We start from the raw sequence: 20,476 nt of genomic DNA on the forward strand, positions 1-20,476 counted from the left end.
GTGTCATGCACAGAAATCTATTTCTTGCTCTCACACATTAGGTAATTACACTTATTTATTTTAACAACACACAGACTTCTGTTTTTCTGAAGTCTTTTTCTCTTGCTTTTGCACCCCAGTGTCCTGTTTCAGCTGGAAATATGTCACACACACAGCACATTACTCCAGTTCTGGCTTAGTTACAGAATAAATTGTAAAATACTGCTATTTTTATGTAAGTCACTGGATGGTGAGGATCTCTGATATGTTTAAAGAGTCTCCTAGATCCATGAATGCAGCTCCAAACTAAACAGTGTAACAGCATTTAGCTGTTATGCTACATACAACTGGACTCAGCTTCCAGAAAATCTGAAATGAACCCCACAGGTGGCAATTTTTGTGTCTAGATTAAAAACATTTTTTTCATGTCCATAAATGAGCTCTAAAGACCACTGCACACTGGACACGCCATGTCACACAGTGACCAGAAATGGGAAAAATCACAAAAAGTTTACAGCTGCTGAAGTTGCTGTAGCAGTTTTGGAAAGTAGCAACGAAGATAACGGAAGATTATGCGAAACATATGGGTATTATGTTACATGTGAATGCCTAAGAAAGATCTGCAAAAAACGAGGAAAAGTCTTTAGTACCCAGGAAGCTTATTAGTGTGTTTAGAAGTGAACACTTATTATTGCAATTGTAGAATTGCACTGCATCTAGTTTTGCATCCTGATAATTATATTGCAAAATAATTATGTATTCTATTCCTGGACCAGAACAGCACCAAATGCTGAAAAAAAGGCATGCTAAACAAGTCACGAGAAATCTCAAGCCATCCATTCACGTCCCACACGTTGTAATGTCACACGAACAACAACCACACGAGGGCAGTAGAACGCTGTTTCCTGCATCACCCACAGGTGCCAGGGCGCATGCGCCCAGAACATTCGAGCCCCTTGTTTTTTTCCCACCTGTATTGCGACACGGCGTGGCTAACAGGTCACACTAAGGAGCTCTCCACCAATAAGCAAACTATCTCAACATAGCGATGATATATGTGTCAAATAAAACATTGTAATGGAGAACTGAGTAATTATTCATAGCAAGTTATTAAAAAATAATTCACACAAATGGTGTATATGACAGTCAGGTTGCAAATTACTTTTTACACATATAGCACAATCACTATCTATCTATCTATCTATCTATCTACTATCTATCTACCTACCTATCTTTCTGTTTTTCGAGGCCTGCACTGACCCCTCATCCAAGAGGTAACACCTTTAATTCCTGGTTGACAGTTCCAGTGTTTAAAGAAGACAGAAAGCACAACATATTGACAGTAAAGGCCACCTTTGGCCAGTGACCTGCCCTCATGTTGGCATGCCTCTGTTTGTTACGGCACTACACAGTTTTGCTTTTACACAACTGAGTCATCTAACCCATAGGGCTATTTATCAAGCCCTTTTTCAGCTAAATCAGGCGTGTTAAGAGCAGTGAAAACAGGTTATGCAGTGCAACAGGGAGCTCCAGATCTGTAGCTGGGAACCACCACTGAATTTTCACATACTTTCAACGGTCTCAGTTTGCCACTACAGTTTTGTTTGTTTTATGTTCATGTAATGGATCTCGGGCTAGAGTGGCACCTCCACAAAAAACTGTTCACTAATAATAATAACCACTATATATTTATTTATAGAGCACTTTTCATACCGGTGGCAGCTCAAAGTGGTTTACAGACAGATGATACAGACCAGTAATAAAACTAAGTATCTATTTAAAATCATAAAACAATGACACAGATCAAATTAAAAAAGAGATACCAAGAGGGTTTTAATAAACCACCAGATACGAGATACGTTTTCACACGTTTCTTAAAAGTGTTCATTGAACTTTACCGTCTAATGAGAGGTGGAATTGAGTTCCACAGTTTAGAAGCAGAATAACTGAAAGAGTCCCTCCACGTTTTTTGTGTTTTACCGAGGGTGTTCGCAGAAATAAATAGCATCTTCAGTTCTAAGATGGCATGCTGGAACATAAACAGATATTCTGTGACGTTTGCAGGTACTTTTAGAACCTTTAAAATCAGTAGGTGAACTTTTTAAATCTCTTATGAAAGATACGGGCAGTCAGTGTAGTTTCTAAACAGAAGTGATATGACCTCTCTTTTTGTTTTTGTTAGGATCTGTGCTGCTGCATTGGTAAAAGTTGTGGAGACTGTATTGTTTTTTAGGACCCATTAAAAACAGCATTACAGTGATCAACAAATAAATGAACATGATGCATCACTCTGAGATAGAAAAGACTGAAATTTAGCAATCTCTCTCAAGCTGCTTACATAAAGGATAAAACGGAGCTCAGAGTCTAAGATTACAGTCAGGTTTCGTATTTCAAGTTTGGTATACGAAGCTAAAAAGCCTAGCGTCTCATAAACCATCTTTCTCTGAAGTTTGGTACCATTTCTGTAATTCAGTAACAATAAGTAACACTGCCACATGAGACAATTTGCTAGCTAAATATTTTAGATCCCTTGTGGGACCATAAAACAAGGCATTACTTGATGTGAAGCAGTATGTGTGAAACCACAGCTCATAAATTTACAGAAAACATATTAAAAGCTACATATGAGCGCTGATCTACGACTGATCTATCTACCCTAGGACACTCACTAGATGGGCTAGCTAGCTAACTTAGCTGTTACCAAGCCAAAAAAAAAGTTATCAACGTACCACTTGTGTTGCTGCGAGTCTGCTCGCTATGATAGCACTCTGCTCCACAAGCTTAAAACAAAAAAGAAACATGTTACCATCTGTGTTAATTTACTTCATTACAGTATGGTGCTAGGATAACTTAGCTTAGCTGACTGGCGTTATTTACCCTCGCAGGCTAAACCAAGTCGAGACAAACGAAAATGAGCTGGAGTTGATTTTAAAATGAATATTTCAAAAACACAGAGTATTCTAGGTATATTAGCCAAGTCTAAGGATAAATATGTGAAAAAAAACAACAAATAAGTTAAGCTAAGTTAAACTGTTTTCTAACCTGTCGCCGTTCAAACTGAATCCGCTGAGTCTGAAACGGCCGTTGCACGGAGCTCGCGCTGATCCGTTGGAGTTTTTCCGTTGGAGTTTTTCAACGGGGGGGCGAGAGTGACGCAGCGTGTAGCACTGATGCGCCAATTGACCACCAGTTAGAAAACTGCTGAGAAAGTCCGTTTAAAACACATTTTAACAAGAAAGACTAACCAGTAAAGCCTGCATGACTCTTACTTGATGAGAGAAACCTTTTAACCGAGAAGGTATTCGTAACGTCTGTGGCTTTTCGGTACCGAAATGTATTGTGGTGCTGTGGGCTGCCGTTAAACACACACAGGTGCAAATGATTACTGATTAGCCGCTCATTCACACGACCCGACTCTCCGTCTTCCAGCCAACGCTCGGACCCTGCAGACTTACGCTGCGTCCAAAACCACATACTATTATACACATATTACACACATGGATCTATATTGATGGTGTAGCCTACTATTTTCGGCATACTATTTAGTATGGTATGTTAGTTAGTTAAGTAAGTTAGTTACACGACTCCCTATATAACACTGAGAGCACTGTTTGTTCACAGAAGCCGTAGTTTCCTGACCTATGCAGTGCACGATGTAGGGAGTAGGGAGCCATTTGAGATGTAAATGAGGGTTTCTTAAAACATTACCCACTACCTTCCGTCCCCTCCATGTAATAAAACGCAAAGTATGATTACTAATATAGCGGAGAACTTGTAGACAAGAGAATTACCAGAGCTCTGGAATTACCACTCTGTAATGTCTTTAGGGTTTCTCAAACACTAGAGGGCGCTCCTGGGCGAGACCAAAGTGAATGGGTTAATATGGAGCATTTGAGCAAAATCATAGTTTATAAATGCTTAAACATATTTAATAGAAAGAATAAATAAAAGAATACATTCCTTTCATGAACACTGAACAGCACAAAACATTTTAACACTGCTGTTATATTTTTAAGAGCTTTTGAACGCCTCATGTACATCCATGAGATCAGTAAGCGCAGCAGCCAATGTCGATAAGTTGGTAACATTGCTGAGCACTAGTAGGTCCTGCCCTGACGCTAAATTGGTCTATCGACCAGTTTAATGGGTCTGATGAATTTAAACACCCTGCAGGGTCCTAGTGCGGTTTACGAGTGTACTATTTCTCATAATGTTTTTGACAGACACTTTCATATAGTTTCATATAGTATAGAAGGTGTTCAGAAAACTGCATTTCAAAGGCCATGACTCTTCTGTATCAATAAACACAACTGCTACAGTTTTAGCGGATGAAAAGTGCTCCACCTGTGCTGTTACATCTGATAACAGTGCAGATTTTTTATACCTTTATCATTCTGCAGACCACTGGTGGAAAAACAACAGTCGCTTTACTCTTCACTGTTGGAGCTGCATTTTTTGCCCAACTAAATAAAAAAAAAAACCCCTAAAAAAACACATTTTTTAAAAGTTCGGGGCTTCATTTTGACATTCCTGTGCAGAGATGTTGTATCAAAGCAATACAATCTTATTATGAATAAAATTAGGACATTAAAAACATGCTTTGTATATTCCAATGTACCTCTAATGGCCAGGCGTCAGACTCACTCACTATACGTGTCCCTCCGTATTTAGACAAGCCCCGCCTCCAGGCTGGGTGCTCTCGGCCAATCCTAGCGCAGGAGGAAAGGCGGGGGGGCGGGGTGTGGTAAGGGCGGGGCTTTGTCTGAATACGGGTGGAGAAAATACATAGCGCCACCTGAACGGCGAGGACGTGCACGCGCGATTTTACGTGACAGGCTACCTGTCGCGTGACTTGCAGACGTGCGCGCGACCGAGGCGTCATGGAAGAGCCGGGCTACCGGCGCGCGTGAGCCCGAGAGAGGGACAGGCGTGTTCTCGCAGCAGCAGCAGCAGCATGGCCCCGACCCTCCTCCAAAAACTCTTCAGCAAGAGGGCGACCGCCACCGGAGGCGCGAGAGAGTGCGTGAGTGCGGCGGAGCAGTGGTGAGCGAGCATTGCCCGTTAGCTCGTTAGCACTCATTTACACTCATTAACGCTCGTTCTCCACACTGCACTCAGTCGGGCCTTTCCTTTCTATGAAATAAGCGTGTTGGCTGCTGAACTGAGCGAGCAGTGAGGAGACCGTGTTACTCAGTAACGGCTCCGTGCTGCTGTGCTGTTGTTGTGTAGGTGGAGTCACACACTGAGCTCTCTGCGTATGTTTTTAGCTCGTTCCCGAACATCCCTGTGTTAAGGTAAAAACGTACGACGTTGTGGGGACCTCAGGCTTATTTAGGATTTTTTTCCTTCTTTTTTTAAACAGAAAAGACAGCTTTTATGTGCAACCTCCTGATTTCTGATGTTAGGTTTGGTTGGTTGTACCTTCAGCAGCATTAAGTTACAGCAACAGTCAGTGCAAAGAGCTCGAAAGAATAGCGATACAAACACGAGTGTGACTGTGTCAGGAGTCTTAAAGTGTCAGTGATTAGCACTTGATCAGGTTTCTCCTGTTTGTCTTACCCCCACAATACCTCCCACAGCCAAATACCCCTTAAACATTAAACACTAAATACCCCCACAGCTAAATAAAACGTATCCATTAGTAGTTTTTAAAATAAATACATAGAATAAAGTAACCACAAAGGCATTACACATCATAGATAGCACTCACAATGCTTCAGTGAACTTCAGGTTACATTGTAGGCACTGCATGTTGTGTATATGTATAACTGGAACTATTTACACTCAATGGTGCATCTGTCCATTTTAAACAACAATAAAAACATCACTGTCAACAACAGTAAATAATTATCTGTTTTAAAAAGTCAGCAGTGAATAATAATTATGCAGCGTTTGTCAGTAGCAGGACAGTTTTGCACCCCTGATGTAAACACAGAGTCAGTATGTAGTACTTCTGCTGTAAGACATGAACCTAACCTTTCATAACAACCCTAGTTCTGAAAATTGCCTTGGAAGTTGACCTGGCGCTTACATTCAGATGTCCCTGAAAGCCTCAATTACCTGGAGCTCACCTGGTAGATCTCCAGGATCAGGATTGGGCACCAATTGCGTAACATCAGTTTTATGACCTGCATCACTTTTGGTGGTGGTGTTCTGGTGCATTGAGCCACAGTGCTTTTTCCTTAGGAGGGGTTAAAATGGGAAGAAAAAAGCTTAACGGAGTTTAAGAGGTTCAGCAGCACAGACTGCTTATGACCAGTAGTAAGTGTGAGAGGATTCATCTTCCTAGGTTGTTGTTCTAGTACATTAAGGCACGTCAGGATTTTTTTCCTTGCAGTGGGTTTAAATGGGAAAAGCAATCTTAATGTAAAAATGATTATTTTCATTTTGGATCACAGGTTCATCCTTTCAGAGGTAAAGAGTTTGTTATTAATCAGTTGAATCTCTAGGCTGTTTATTTTCTGGTAGAAGTGCATGTAGATTTGAGTGTCATATTATGACCTATAACAACCTATAAAGTGGCAGATTTGTGGCAAAATAATGAAAATTGGCAATAATCTCAATAAAGATAATATAATAAAAAAATAACAGTGATAATACTAATAATTCTGTACACAGCAACTCCTGTACTGAAGTGGATGTACTTCTTTTTATGTACACGCTGATATAAAGAAATGAAATACAGCTACTTACATCAGAATTATGACTGACAAACAGTCAGAATTACCTCAGCAACTTTTTTGTAAAGGCTACACAAATGAATATATAATTATTTTTTGGACAGCCACACAACAGTGAATAAATATTTTGGTTTATTTATTTTTGTTTAATTATTATGTTGTGACAGCAGCCAGGTAAAACACAATACTGAGTGAGAACAGTCCTAATGTTTGATTTGTTTTCACAGGCTAGTAGTTTGGGATGGAGTAGTCCGTGTGCACGTGTTCAATCCCAGCGCAGAGAAGCACCCACTAGGCTTCTTAAGGCTGAATTAATGCCGCGCAAGACTCTCCAAACAGCAAGCAAACCGGAAGCGAAGACGTTAGCGTTTATAGTCAGCGCTTCAGTCATTGCAGTGCTCTCTGTGATGGAGGTTTCTTGCAAGTGCCTGTGGAGGTGAACCTGCCCAGCAAATCTCCCATCAAATTCATTCATTTTGAATGAAGCACTGTACACAGTGAGTGCCCAGTTAAAAACATTTGGAGGTGCGCAACCATGTGACGCAACGCTGCACAGGCTGTAATACAGTGTACTGCCACTGAACAGCTGCATGTTTCATTAAGAAACATGCATAATTAGTCTTGTTTTATTGGATTTAGTGCAGTTCAATGTGAAGAAAAAACCTCATTGACCAGTACTCTCCTAAAGTTCTTTCGTAAATTAATTCTTAAGAAAGGTCCTAAGAAAAAGTCTACATCAGATTCATTATGGGTTCTTAAAGCAGAACTCTTCATACCGTTGTGCTCTTGAGTATGAGTAGATTCTGTTAGATTCTAGTCTTTGTGAAAACTGTGTAAGTGGGTTTTTTGGGCAGAAGAAATTTCTTCTTAAGAACGGTTGGTGGTCAATTGGCCCAATGTGGCCAAGTGTGGCGCTAAGTGGGCATCATGTCTGTGTCAAATTATCATGTCATCGAACTGAGCTCTGATAGTTCAGTATTATACTCTTTCGTCTTAAAATATTATATTAAAAAAGAAAGTGTTTCACTCCAGCTCCTCTGAGCGCCGCACATTCAGGAGAAACTACAGACAGTAGAGTTATTGAGTTTATCATGCAATTCTGTGTGTATGAATGACGTGAGTATCCTTAGCAAACTCTTGTGAAGGCCTGTATGACGTTGTTAGTCATGTGCTCAAGTTAGTTTCACTTTGGCAGACGTGGTTTAGATCTAGGTTTTAGTGAGTTATTTGTAGCTGCACTTATTAGTACTTAACATTTTATCATTAAATTCTGAGAGGAGGATGTTACTGTGATATATATACGATCTGTGGCTCGGGTTAGTGAAGGTTTTGTTACTCGCTGTTCGTTGTACACACACACATCATCATATTGATGCTGCAGCCTTTATGATTACAAATGTAGAAAGTTCAGTCATCTGCCACCCTGAGCTCTGACAGGAACTCCAGACTGACCAACACCTGGAATTCAGGAGTAAAGAAACATCTCTAACTTTATTTATAAGTTATTATTGGTTTTGAGGTAAACATTAACAAACCTGTCTGTTGTACAGTCTCAAAAAAAGGTACTGTATAAGTACACTTCTGTTTTCCAAAACACAAACAATGTAAATGTTCCCTAATAGGAACAGTAATGGTCTTAAGGCTCAGTTGTGTTTTAAAAGCTACACTACATTCACTTCCCCAGGGGAACAGGACAAATTTGTGCCTATTTTTTAAACCTTTTTAAAATAGAAAAATAAAGTAGAAAGCCTGGAGTAAAGATGGAGAGTATGGAATCAAAGTTAACTTCAAAATTATATATATATATAAAATCATTGCAATTAAATACGGCCTAAAGATCCTACTTTTTTCTGAGAGTGTACATTTAGTGTGTTGTATCATCGCATCAGAACATACACTATATGGACAAAAGTATACCTTCACATTACACTTACAGGAGCTTTTATGACATCCCATTCTAAATCCATAGGCATATGGAGTTGGCCCCCCTTCTACAAAATTTTGAAGTGTGCCTGTGGGAATTTTTGCCTGTTCATTTGTGCATCAGAGCATTTGTGAGCTTAGACACTGATGTTGGACGAGAGGGCCTGGCTCCTAGTCTCTGTCCTACTTCATCCCAAAGGTGTTTGATGGGGTTGAGGTCAGGGCTCTGTGAGGGCCAGTTAGGTTCTTCCACACCAAACTCGCCCAGCCATGCCTATATATAACTAGGGCACGGTCATGCTAGAACAGAAAAGGGCTTTCCCCACAATGTTACCACAAAGTTGGAAGCAGACAGTTGTCCAAAATGTCTTGGTATGCTGAAGCATTAAGATTTCCCTCAACTGGAACTAAGGGGTTTAGGCCAATCCCTGAAAAACAACCCCATAGCATTATCCATTAGCAAACTTTACAGTTGGCACAATGCAGCCAGGCAGGTAGTGTTCTCCTGGCATTCACCAACCCAGACTCGTCCATCTGATTGCCAGATAGAGAAGCACGATTCGTCACTCTACAGAATACATTTTCACTGCTCCAGAGTCCAGTGGCGGCGTGCTTTACGCCACTCCATCCAACACTTGGCATTGTGCTTGGTGATGTAAGGCTTGGATGTAGATGCTCGGCCATGGAAACCCATGCCATGAAGCTCCGGGCACACAGTTCTTGTTCTGATGCTAGAGGAGGTTTGGAGCTCTGCAGTTATTGATCAGCAAAGCGTTGGTGATTATGCGCCTCAGCACTTGGTGACCCGCTCTGTAAATTTACATGGTCTGATACTTCATGGCTGAGTTGCTATGGTTCCTAAATGCTTCCACTTTTCAGTAATAACACTCACAGTCGATCATGGAACATCTAGGAGGGAAGAAATTTCGCGAACTGACTTGTGGCAGTAGTGGCGTCCTATTACAGTACCATGCTCTAATTCACTGAGCTCTTTAGAATGACCCATTCTTTCACAAATGTTTGTAAAGGCAGGCTGCATGGCTATGTGCTTGATTACGTACACCTGTGGCAACAGGACTGAGAACACCAGAATTTAATAATTAAGAGGTGTGTCCCAATACTTTTGTCCATATAGTGTAAATGTGTATTAAGATGGATTGACTTTCGAAGTCAGTATGGCATATAATTGTGTATGAGAACACTGTTTCCTCCGGTCAGCACAGACGTGTGTGTGTGTGTGTGTTTATTTACGTGTAAACATAGAAATGCCATGCATTCAAGCTTGAAATGTATTATTTGTGACACAGAATTTTACTTTCATCAAATAAAAATATTTACAAAGTGGAAATTTATAAATATTAGGATTTAAAGGCTGGATTAGCTAGATTCGATCGGATTAGTATCAGTACTCGGTATCAGTCGAAACTTTAGGAATCAGGTAACGTTGTCTGTATCGGAAGGGGATAAGTGGTATTGGTGCATCCCTAATAAAATGAAAGCTGAAAAGAATTTATATATAATTTTCATTTATCATCCGAACGTGTCCTGAATTTCTATTTCGGTTTTGGCCACAAATTTTCATTTCATTGTGTTGCTACACACCCACACACACCACTCCTAAATTAGACATATGCTTTGATGACAGAGACACATGACACAGCTCTCATGCCATAGGGTCATATCAAGTCCAAGTCAAGTGTTCAGTTCCTTCTTCTCTCCAGCAGCAGCACCAAATGAACTGCTGTATATATATTTTTTTTTAGGCATTTTTAATTATGTTTTGCTCGATGCAGTGTTTGCACATGTTTCGATAATGTTCAGTGTTCTGCAGGCTGTGTGTGTGTTGTGCTGAGGTGTGCAGCTTTGGCTGCAGAGAATGTCATATGACTATTGGATCACATGCTCCGTGTGTGTGTGTGAGTGTGAGAGAGGGAGAGAAAGAATGAGAGAGACTGTCATGTGATGTTTGAGTTCTGTCCAGTCCATCATCAGATAGATAAGAACGAAACTCCTTACATGCTGAAACGCCCCCCTGCCTGTATATGTGTCTCTCTCTCTGTAGTGAAGCTTTAGATGACAGAGAGCTCACAGAGAAGTGAGAGAGCTCACAAGACCAGAAGGAGTCTGCGTGTGTGCGTAGTGTTTTACTGAATTAAAAATGAAGATTAAGAGTCAAAGGAAGTCCAGCTCAGTGTGGCTGCTCAGTATGCAGTCAGTTCTACACGGCAGGTACTCTCTCGCTGTGTGTGTGTGTGTGTGTGTGTGTGTCCATATGCATGTGTGATGATTTGAGTTGGACACAATACGAGGTGAGACCGGTCCGACACCAAGTATCTGTATCAGACTGAGATCAGTATAATAGGCTACTTTTAGGTGCTCATCATTTTAAAGCTTAGTAGGTTGTAAAGAGGTGCAGGTTCACTGCTGGTTACTGTCAAAACCACCAGTGAACCTACAAGTGTCTTCTGAGTTTATATGTCGTCTCTGTATCTCCGAAATGGTAACTGTAAAGGAGAACGTAAAAATATTCTTTACTGTTAATGTACGACTTTTTCTGAAGTCATTTTGGAGCATTTCTTTTGGTCAGTTCGTCATGCAATTTTGACAAAGTGTAAAGAACAGCTGCTGTGCTGATATGATGCAGAAAAAAAATGGACATACATGTTTGTTTTTCTAGATAGTGACGATATGTAATGATAGTAGTAAATCAGAAAAAAAATAAATTCTTTGTGGACTCTTCTGCATTATATATATATAAATTTTAGACCAAAATCTTCTCAAAAATGCCGTTAAACAATGTCTCATGTAGTAGCTTTCTGTGATGAAGCTTTTAGAGGTATTAAACACTTCAGACATTGCTAGAATAGAGCATTTTACATCTAAACACTCCAAATGACTTTGTCTGCATATTAACCATTTAATTCTCTTGACATTCTGAAATTCCCCTTCAGGTACTACTGAGTGTCAATGCATTCAGTACCAAATTTCAGTATGTAAGTAGTCTGTCTTATCATCATCTGTGAGCCAGTAAGCATGCTTGTTACCAAAAAAATGTCACCATATACTATATAGATATACACTTTTTAATATATATTTATTTAGATTTATGTGTATTTATTTGAAAGCAATGTCTGATTTTTAGATATTTTTTGTGTCATTAAAGAAGCAATTAAAAATTCATTTTTCCATTTGTATCAAAGTCGAGGTATCTGTATTGAAAAATATTTAACAATACCCAGTCTTGGGTATCAGTATCGACCCATACATAAGATTTTAAAATCCGTGTTGCGAAAGAAAAATGGTTTCATGCCATCTCTAATTTGAGGCGTCCTGTATTGTCAAGGCCATCTCGCCTTTGATTGAGTGGACAGTCTGAGATTTCTCTTTCAGAAGTATCTGGTGTGATGAGTCAGTTGTGTTTGCAGTTGAAATTGGCAAACTGCGTCTCTCCACCAGTGTTGCATGTGAGTTGCGCATGAATTGTTGACTAATGGTCAAATGCTTCAACATGCGGCTGGTCATGACATTGGATCAGCATGTTCACTGCCATGCAGAAATCTGATATATGGATTTCAAATATATGGCATATAAGCTTATGGATTTCACTTATGTCCAGCTTATATTAGTCACATATGGCCATATGTGTGACATATATGCAAAACCTATTTAAAACTGGCTATTTTTAAATATATACATTTACATATATTTCAGCCATTTATCAGCATTTACAAACATACCTGTGTAAAACATACATTTAAAAGTCTATGATAGAAAACATTATGACTATATGCTAAATTGCCTCTAGGTGTGAGTGTGTGTGTGTGTGTGTGTGTGTGTGTGTGTGTGTGTGTGTGATTGTATATGTATGTATGTCTGTCTGTCTACCCTGCAATGGACTGGCAACCTGTCCAGGGTGTATCCTGCCTTCCACCCAGTGACAGCTGGGATAGGCTCCAGCACCCCACCGCGACCCAGAAGGATAAGCGGTTTAGATGATGTATGTATGTATGTATGTATATGTATGATTTATGCATCAAACGTCAGACGTACATTATGTGTATGATCCATATTTTATGCATGTGTTCACCCACCTATTACAAACATACAGGTACAGTATTTTGAAATATATGCCTCACTCTTTATGATAAGTGTGCATATATGGTGTCCTATCAGATCCCCGTATAGGCAGACCTTCTCACCTTAGAGCTCAAATCTTTCCATTTTGAACCACAATTCCATAATTTTGGCTTTACTTTACATACAAATAGGAGAGTAACAGGCTAAAATCATACCATTCAAAAGTTTGGAATCACTTGCCGTGACACAATTTTTTAAATTTTGTACATAATAATACCTTATAATGTGGATTTGAGTATAACAACTTATTTGCCAGAAGGTATATTTAGATGTTTTATTCAACATTTTTTTAATTCTGTGAACATTGTTATTAAATGATAAATAATATTCTGTAATAATCTGTTCACATTCATTTTTTATTAAGCGATCTATCTTGAGATTTGATCTCCACTTTTGAAATCTGAATAATTTTGCACAGGACCAACATAGAATAATTTTATACACTTCTCTGCAGATCAAATGTTTTATTTTATTTAAATAACTTTGTCCCAACGCATTTCTTCAGCATGCTTTTGTTTTGTTTTAATGTATCAGGTACAAATTTAACTTATTCAGTGCCATTTAACCCCTTGGACTGAAGGTTTATTATTAGATCTACATTCTGACCGCAATATCCATAAGAGTTCCTGAGCAAATAACCGGCTGACCACAGATAAGAAAACATTACCAGCCAAGTAATATGAGCTCTTCTTGACTGATTAAACTGGTAGGGTTTTGTATCAGATAAAGCTTGAGTAACAGAGACTACCCTTAAGATAAGTTAATGAGCTAATGATTTTTCCATTGCATTTTGTTCTAGAATGGTTAGCCTTGTGACAGCCGCACTACTTCTACTTTTCCAGTCACACCCTTAACAGTATGTATCCTTCCTGTTAAAGGTCTAAAGGTTAAAGTTTTTTCATTAGAGAAGCACAGAAAAGCAGCCTATCTTACACTGCCATGCAAAATTTGTGTTGCTTCTTCATTATTTCTGCATTTTTCAAATATACAGCTTTTCTGTTGCTGTGTCCCTGATAAAAGCCTTTTTTGTTGAATGAAACATTATTGTCAGACTAATATCTGCAGGATTTTGGTTCCCAACTAATTGTTTAATCAAAGTCATGATGAATGAATCGATTATGTTGCAGCCCTACTCCAATGTTCATCAAAGTATCTTCTTTGGTATGAAAAGCGTTTTTTTTTAATGAACTATTCCTGGACAGTGAGTGGACACAGTGTTTAAAAACTAGCAGCACTAAAGTGTCTGATCCAATCGTATCAGCACAACACACACCAACATGCCACCACCGTGTCTGTGTCACTGCAGTGCTGAGAATGATCCACCACCCAAACAACACCTGTTCTGTAGTGGTCCTGTGGGGGTCCTGACCATTGAAGAACAGGATGAAAGGGGGCTAATAGACTACAGTCTATAATTATAGGAAGTGCTCCTTTATTGTAAGTGAAGATGATAAAATGGACAATAAGTGTACAAACAAGGAGGTGATCCTTATAAAGTGCTCGGTGACACTTCAATTTCATAAGAACCATGAGATGTCAGGACTCTGTCCTCCTCCAGAGGGCAGTAAAGAGCCTGCGTCTTGTGTTTTAGTCAGAGTCTGTTATTTGTTAAGGAAGGAAGCGTAAAAAGACGTAGAAAGCTCACTACTGCACATCAGACGAGAAGCTCTGTACAGCCCTGACAGAGCTTCTCTCACGCTGGGTAAGCTGACTAGTGTTGGAATACTCAAGTTCAGTCTCAGGACCATAAACTAGTGGTCTCGGTCTGGTCTTGATCTTAATCTTGGGTTTGATGCCTCTGTCTTAGGTAATTGGAATTATTGAATATCAACAAAACAAGAATAAACTGAATCAAACGGTCCTTTCTCTGCTACACTATATAGGTGCACTTTGTAGTTCTACAATTACAGACTGTAGTCCATCTGTTTCTCTGCACAGCAGCACTGCTGTGTCTGATCCACTCAGACCCGCGCAACACACACTAACACACCACCACCACGTCAGTGTTACTGCAGTGCTGAGAATGATCCACCACCCAAATAGTACCTGCTCTGTGAGGGTCCATGGGGGTCCTGACCACTGAAGAACAGGGTAAAAGGGGACTAACAAAGTACGCAGAGAAACAGATGGACTACAGTCTGTAACTGTAGAACTACAAAGTGCACCTATATAGTAAGTGGAGCTGATAAAATGGACTCTAACTCTTCACAAACTCACGGTTTTCCTGCTGAGCGGTATGAGGTGAAATATGATGTGGCTAGGCTAATAGCATAAGCAGAGGTGAAAACAAGCTGATTTCATTGTTTATGATAAAGACTTTAGACTGACACCTTTCTTGGTGTACATTTCAAGCCACATCACTATGGATTTGTGGTCTGGCTTTAATATAGTACAGTGATGGTAACATGCTGAGTGGAGTTACTGGCCTTCTGATGGCAGCCTGTAGACTGATAAGGTTATTATTTGAATGTTGTTCAAATAATTCCTTAGAAAATCTAAATATCAAGTGGCTAAAATGTCCATCCCTAGAATAAATCTGCCTAGCCTTTTAATGTGTGTGATTATTGCAACCTGAAAAGGAAAGCATGCTTATTTGTAAGAAGTGTGTCCCCAAACTTTCGATGGGCAGCGTGCATATGTTTAAAAGCATGTCCGATGACTGTAGAGGTTGCTCATGGGTTATATGCACGTAGAAGAAACCAGAATCGATGAGGAAACCTCAAAAAAATAGAGGAAAGATTGAACATCTATGGAGAGGCTTGGATGCTGTTTTGTGATTCACTCAGGACTGTGAGTGTGGGGTCATATGACATCCAGCTAATAATGTGACTTGGGCACTCAGTCAACTCCTGAAGAGGTTGTGTGACAAACTCGCTCTCCTCAGTGGCTTTGTTGGATTGGAGAAATAGTTTTAAAGGGGAATTGCATACATTTTTCAAAATTCCTGAGTAATTCAGCCAGTGAGATGTAAACAAAGTCATTTATAGGGTAGTTTGATGTGAAAATGGTATATTGTAAAGAAACTTACCGACTCAAGATTTCTTAACACTGGCGGAGATGAGAACCAGGGGTCGCAAGGTCAACAGTGCAACCAGGGGCATTTTGTTTACTATCCTATATGACCAGTAAACCTTCATGAGTTTTTATTTGTTTGACGACTGTAAAATAGTTATACATCTGAAAACATGTTGGGGACTATATTCCCTTGGAACACCTTACATGAACCCCTCCACAATGAATGCATTAAACAGTTCATTTTAAGCCAAAACCTGATCTCAAAACTATTATAAAACAATGTCTCAGACATCAGCCTAAGAACACAAAACCGTTGCAGTAATAACTTTCTAGGAGGAAGCTTTCAGAGGTGGACGTCTGGTTCCTATCACCACCACTGTGAACGATTCTGACTCGTCAAGTTTCTCTAGAATGGAGTATTTCACACCAAACCACTCTGAATAACTTTGTTCACATCTTAACCACTTAATTATAGAAACAGTTTTAAACATTGGTGGCGTTTCCTTTTACATGTGATGGGGTGGGTGGGGGTTTGGTGGGGGGAAGTTCCTTTCTGTTTCCTTTTCTAAAGCGTTTTACATCGCTTTCTTGCTAGTGTGGATTTTATGTGTGTGTGGTGTGTGTGTGTGGTGTGTGTGTGGCAGTGTGTAGTGGCAGTACCAGCCCAAACAAGCGTTACTCAAACACACACACGCTTAGTGTGTGAGTATAAAGAGAGCTTGTGAGCCGTGTGTGTGTTGGGGGGTATTGTTCTGCAGCTGGGCTAAAAAGAGAGGGGCTCGTTCTACACAACATACAGAAGTTTCTGTCGTGTAAATTATGCTTGTGCATCTTGCAGGCTTCAGATAACAGAACGGCCATAAGAAATAATAAACTAAGCTGAACAAATTAGCATTATGCTACACACTTAAAAAGATGGTTCTTCAAGGATTCTTTAGGAAGGCAGTGGTTCTATTTAGAAGCATTTCATGCTTACATAGTCCTTTGCATGGTGAAATGGTTCTTCAGATGGATGGAGAATGTGTTGTATATGATTCTACATAGAACCTCTTTGAAAATTATACCATATAGCACCAAAAAGGGGTCTTCTACTCTTGCAAGCTTGACATTGTAACAATAGGTGCTATATAGAACCAGTTTCAAAAAGGTTCTATATAGAACCACGTAGGGCTGGGCGATAAAACGATAACGATAATTATCGCGAAATAACTTTTCCTCGATAGAGCGATACGACATGTTCGATAAATGTTCGATAAATGTTCGATATAATACACCATTCTCACACTTCCACGTTCAGCGAAAGCCTTGGAGGCGTTTTCTACTGCAAGGAAAGCGACACTACTCTGCTGTCGCCAGGAGAGGGCGCACTTCCGAGTTTTTCTACATGATTAGAGAGGGAGGGGGCCACGAGTAAGAGGAGTCTTTAGCAACGTCTGAAACGTGGAGTTATACAGTCCCTGTTTGAGTGGAGCGACCGGCGATCTGTTCTCCTGTGACCGAGTGTGAGTGACGAGGTCAGTGGCGTAACTGTCCTACAGCGAACTCACCTCTTTCTGTACATCCTAACCAGCTTTAGCAGCGTTAAATCACAATCACAATCCTCACAACTAAAGCGCTGTTACAGCGCTCGGACAGTCATATTTAAATATTAGTGCATTCCCAAGCAACGAAAGTGAAAGAAAGAAGTGGGTTCATGTCAGTTACAGCCCTGATTTAAAGAAAGTAAAATGAGGAAGCTGTGAGGCGTTGGAGAGCGAGAGAGCGCTAGTTTTCCAGGCTAGCTGTTTTTAGCAGCTGGCTAACTTGAAGCAGCGCGCTGTTACTCCAAAACACGGAGAATTAATGATACTGTAGATCAAACACAACACAAAAGCACCGCTTTCAGTTTAAACGTTCCTAAAAAGAGGACTCTGTTTGTCTGGTGTTGATATTTTGTGGTTCACCCCTTAAAGTACTACGATAGTATAGAGAAATCCAGTCGTCGCTAGCTGGTGTCTGAATACTGTGATGTCATTTGTAGCGGTGTAGCCGAGCGCTCGTCACCGGCTAAAAATAATGTTTTTTTTCTTAAATTATGACTATTACAAAATAGCCGTGCTTTTCCAGCTGGTAAAAACAGCTCACCAGACGCTCTCTCCCTACTGTCCCATGACAGATCTGTGAAATGTTCCACTGTTTGGTGAGTGTTTGTTGTGTTCAGACCATAAAGGATAGTATAAAACAGCAGTTAACCACCCAGGAGCAAAAATCAGCCTTCAAACTTGAAAGAAATAATGATTTGACATTTATCGCGGTATGTATCGATATCGAAACGATATGAATTTTGTTTATCGTGATAACATTTTTGGCCATATCGCGCAGCTCTAGAACCACGTATAGCACATTCTCCATCAATCTGAAGAACGATGCAAAGAACCATTTAAGGATGAAATGGTTCTATATAGAATGGAACCATTGCATTTGCTAAAGAACCCTTGAAGAACCATCTGTTTTAAGTGTGTAGCAGATAAAAGATGATGCTTGCAAAGTGAAAATTTCCATATAAAATACTGCTGTTTATTGAAATGTTCATGATAATGTGACAAAAACTCAAATTAACTGGAATGTCATATGCTTTGTGTTAGCACAGGTTGTGCTAGAAGGCTGTGGAGATGACTATGGGGGGGGGACCCCAGAGTTGCTGTGGAAGAGTAGTGCTTATCATGAAAGACACCATATTATATATACAGTAGTTTCCTGTAGGGATAGTTGAAAGTCTTCATTTAAAATTCAGATATTACAATAGGAAATAGAGCTGAAATTGTAATCATTTCTATATGAAAAGCGCAATTTGAAGGAGTGCAAATTTCAAATTGGAAGATCTGTAATTTTAATTATGGGCTTCATTATCAAAAAGTGCTAAGAAGTTTTAAGAGAGTAAACTGAGTCTAATAACTGGAGCTTGTGAACTGCCTGCAGATGAGTTAGACTAATCAGAAACAGCCACACCTATGTTCTTGTACGTGACAACACAACCACAACTAAGTGGCAGTTTAGCACACTAAGTTATGCATTCAAGCCGAGAAATGTGGAAATGCTAGTCTTCTTAGCAAAACTGCAGTAGTGGTCAGAAAAATCAAGATTCGTTATTTTCCCCAACAGCGAATGTAGTTAAAATGGCACATTTAATTCCAAGAACTTCTAAAGTCTAAAGCACCAATGTTTAAAAAGGAGTGAAACCCTAGTCAAATTGTACCCCCCTTGTAAATGTATGATGAAAGGCCCAAAACTGTGTTTTTATTGTTTAATGCATTTTAGTGTTTGGAATTAAACACACTGGCCCTCATTCAAAGTACCGTAAAAAAGAGTGCAGTTTTGACCGCCTTTAATGACATATGAACTACTCTGCACGTGACTCATGAAGTACAACATGGAAACGAGCAGCGATTTGAGTGCAAACGATGAATCGGCTTCAGTGCGTGAAATGAAGTACACCCTAATTCATGCAGATAGCTTCATGCAGAGAGCCAATAAAAAGACACCATTCAGCAGCTTGTGAGCCATGGCTGTGTTCATAGTTTGAAGTGCAAACCTCTTTCCTTATTATTATCATTAACAATATCATATATATATATAATACCAATAATGGTCTTAGTTAACCACAAATCAAGCATTTTTCTCATGCTGTTAAACCTATACACGCAAATTCACACACTCTCCTAGCCTCTGTGAGTGTATAGGTATGCCAAAGATTAATTATTGTTATTATTGATAAATAATAAATCTGCCATTATAATTTGCATGCGCTTAGTTTACAACCAGTATTAAGTGTGCGCAACTTTGATGAATAAGTGCCAGTGTACTTAAATGTACTGTACATGGATTTTTTCTCTTCTTTTCTTATGGGATGCCCCTCAATGAAGGATTAAATGCGTGTGGGTGAGTGAGTGGGTGTGTGTGTATGTATGTGTTTGTTTGTCTAACCAGTAACACAGGGCTTTGGCGAGAGAGAGAGAGAGAGAGAGAGAGAGAGAGAAAGAAACAGAGAGAGGGTTTTCTGCTGCTGATGCAGCATTATTTCACAGAAACATGTGGGTAAAGAGGGAGCGGTCCGGTCAGCCTCTCTCCAGCCTCTTTTTGGCAGCTCCAAGGCTCTCGGCCGTTCGGCTCGTTTGTTTGGGTGTCTGTGCGTGTGCACGGACGAGGCTGAAATCGGAAAATGGGCGTTTGATGACTGGATAGGATGGAGAGCAGGTACTCTGTGTTGTGTGTGCTTGAGAGAGAGTGAGCATTGAGAAATGTGTTGTTTTCGAACAGTATGTGAGTTTTTGTGCAAGTATGAATGCATAAAGTTACAGCTGAAGGATGCTGCCGTATTTCTTATTTTGAAGTAGCTATTTGCATTTGTCATTATACCTTTTTATTTTTTAAATCCTTGTTTTAATTCTGTTTTTTATATATAATGTGTGTGTGTGTGTGTGTGTGTGTGTGTGTATGATATTTTATAGTTTGGTATTTGATAATATTTGATTGTATATTTTGTAATTTGCTTGCCTTGCATGTACAGTACTGTGTAAATTTGTTATACAATTTCTAGTCAAAACAGCCATTTACTACAAGTTGTTCATTATTAGTAAGATGTTTCAGAGGAGATTAGATATAAGATAATCCACTTGCTTAAGGAAGAAAATCAGTCAAGCAGTTTCTAAAAAATAGAAATATTGAAAAAAATGTAGTAGACCTGGTAGATCATCAAAACTGTC

At 39.6% G+C, this 20,476-nt stretch overlaps 1 protein-coding gene across 2 annotated transcripts in view; it reads left to right on the forward strand.

Annotated features, from left to right (window-relative positions):
- Positions 1-4,786: 4,786 nt before the first annotated feature.
- The window catches only part of fnip2 (folliculin interacting protein 2), a 44,098-nt gene continuing 28,408 nt past the window's right edge, over positions 4,787-20,476 (forward strand). Inside the window, exon 1 of one of the 2 annotated variants that reach the window (XM_036582899.1) lies at positions 4,787-5,022. In XM_036582899.1, coding sequence (XP_036438792.1) covers positions 4,934-5,022 — 89 coding nt within the window. In that variant the 5' untranslated portion in view covers positions 4,787-4,933. Of the gene's footprint in view, positions 5,023-10,557; positions 10,812-20,476 lie in introns of those variants that run through there. The other variant, XM_036582901.1, reaches the window with a different exon arrangement.

The sequence above is a fragment of the Colossoma macropomum genome, unplaced genomic scaffold (genome assembly GCF_904425465.1).
Source record: "Colossoma macropomum unplaced genomic scaffold, Colossoma_macropomum, whole genome shotgun sequence".
NCBI classification, from domain to species: domain Eukaryota; kingdom Metazoa; phylum Chordata; class Actinopteri; order Characiformes; family Serrasalmidae; genus Colossoma; species Colossoma macropomum.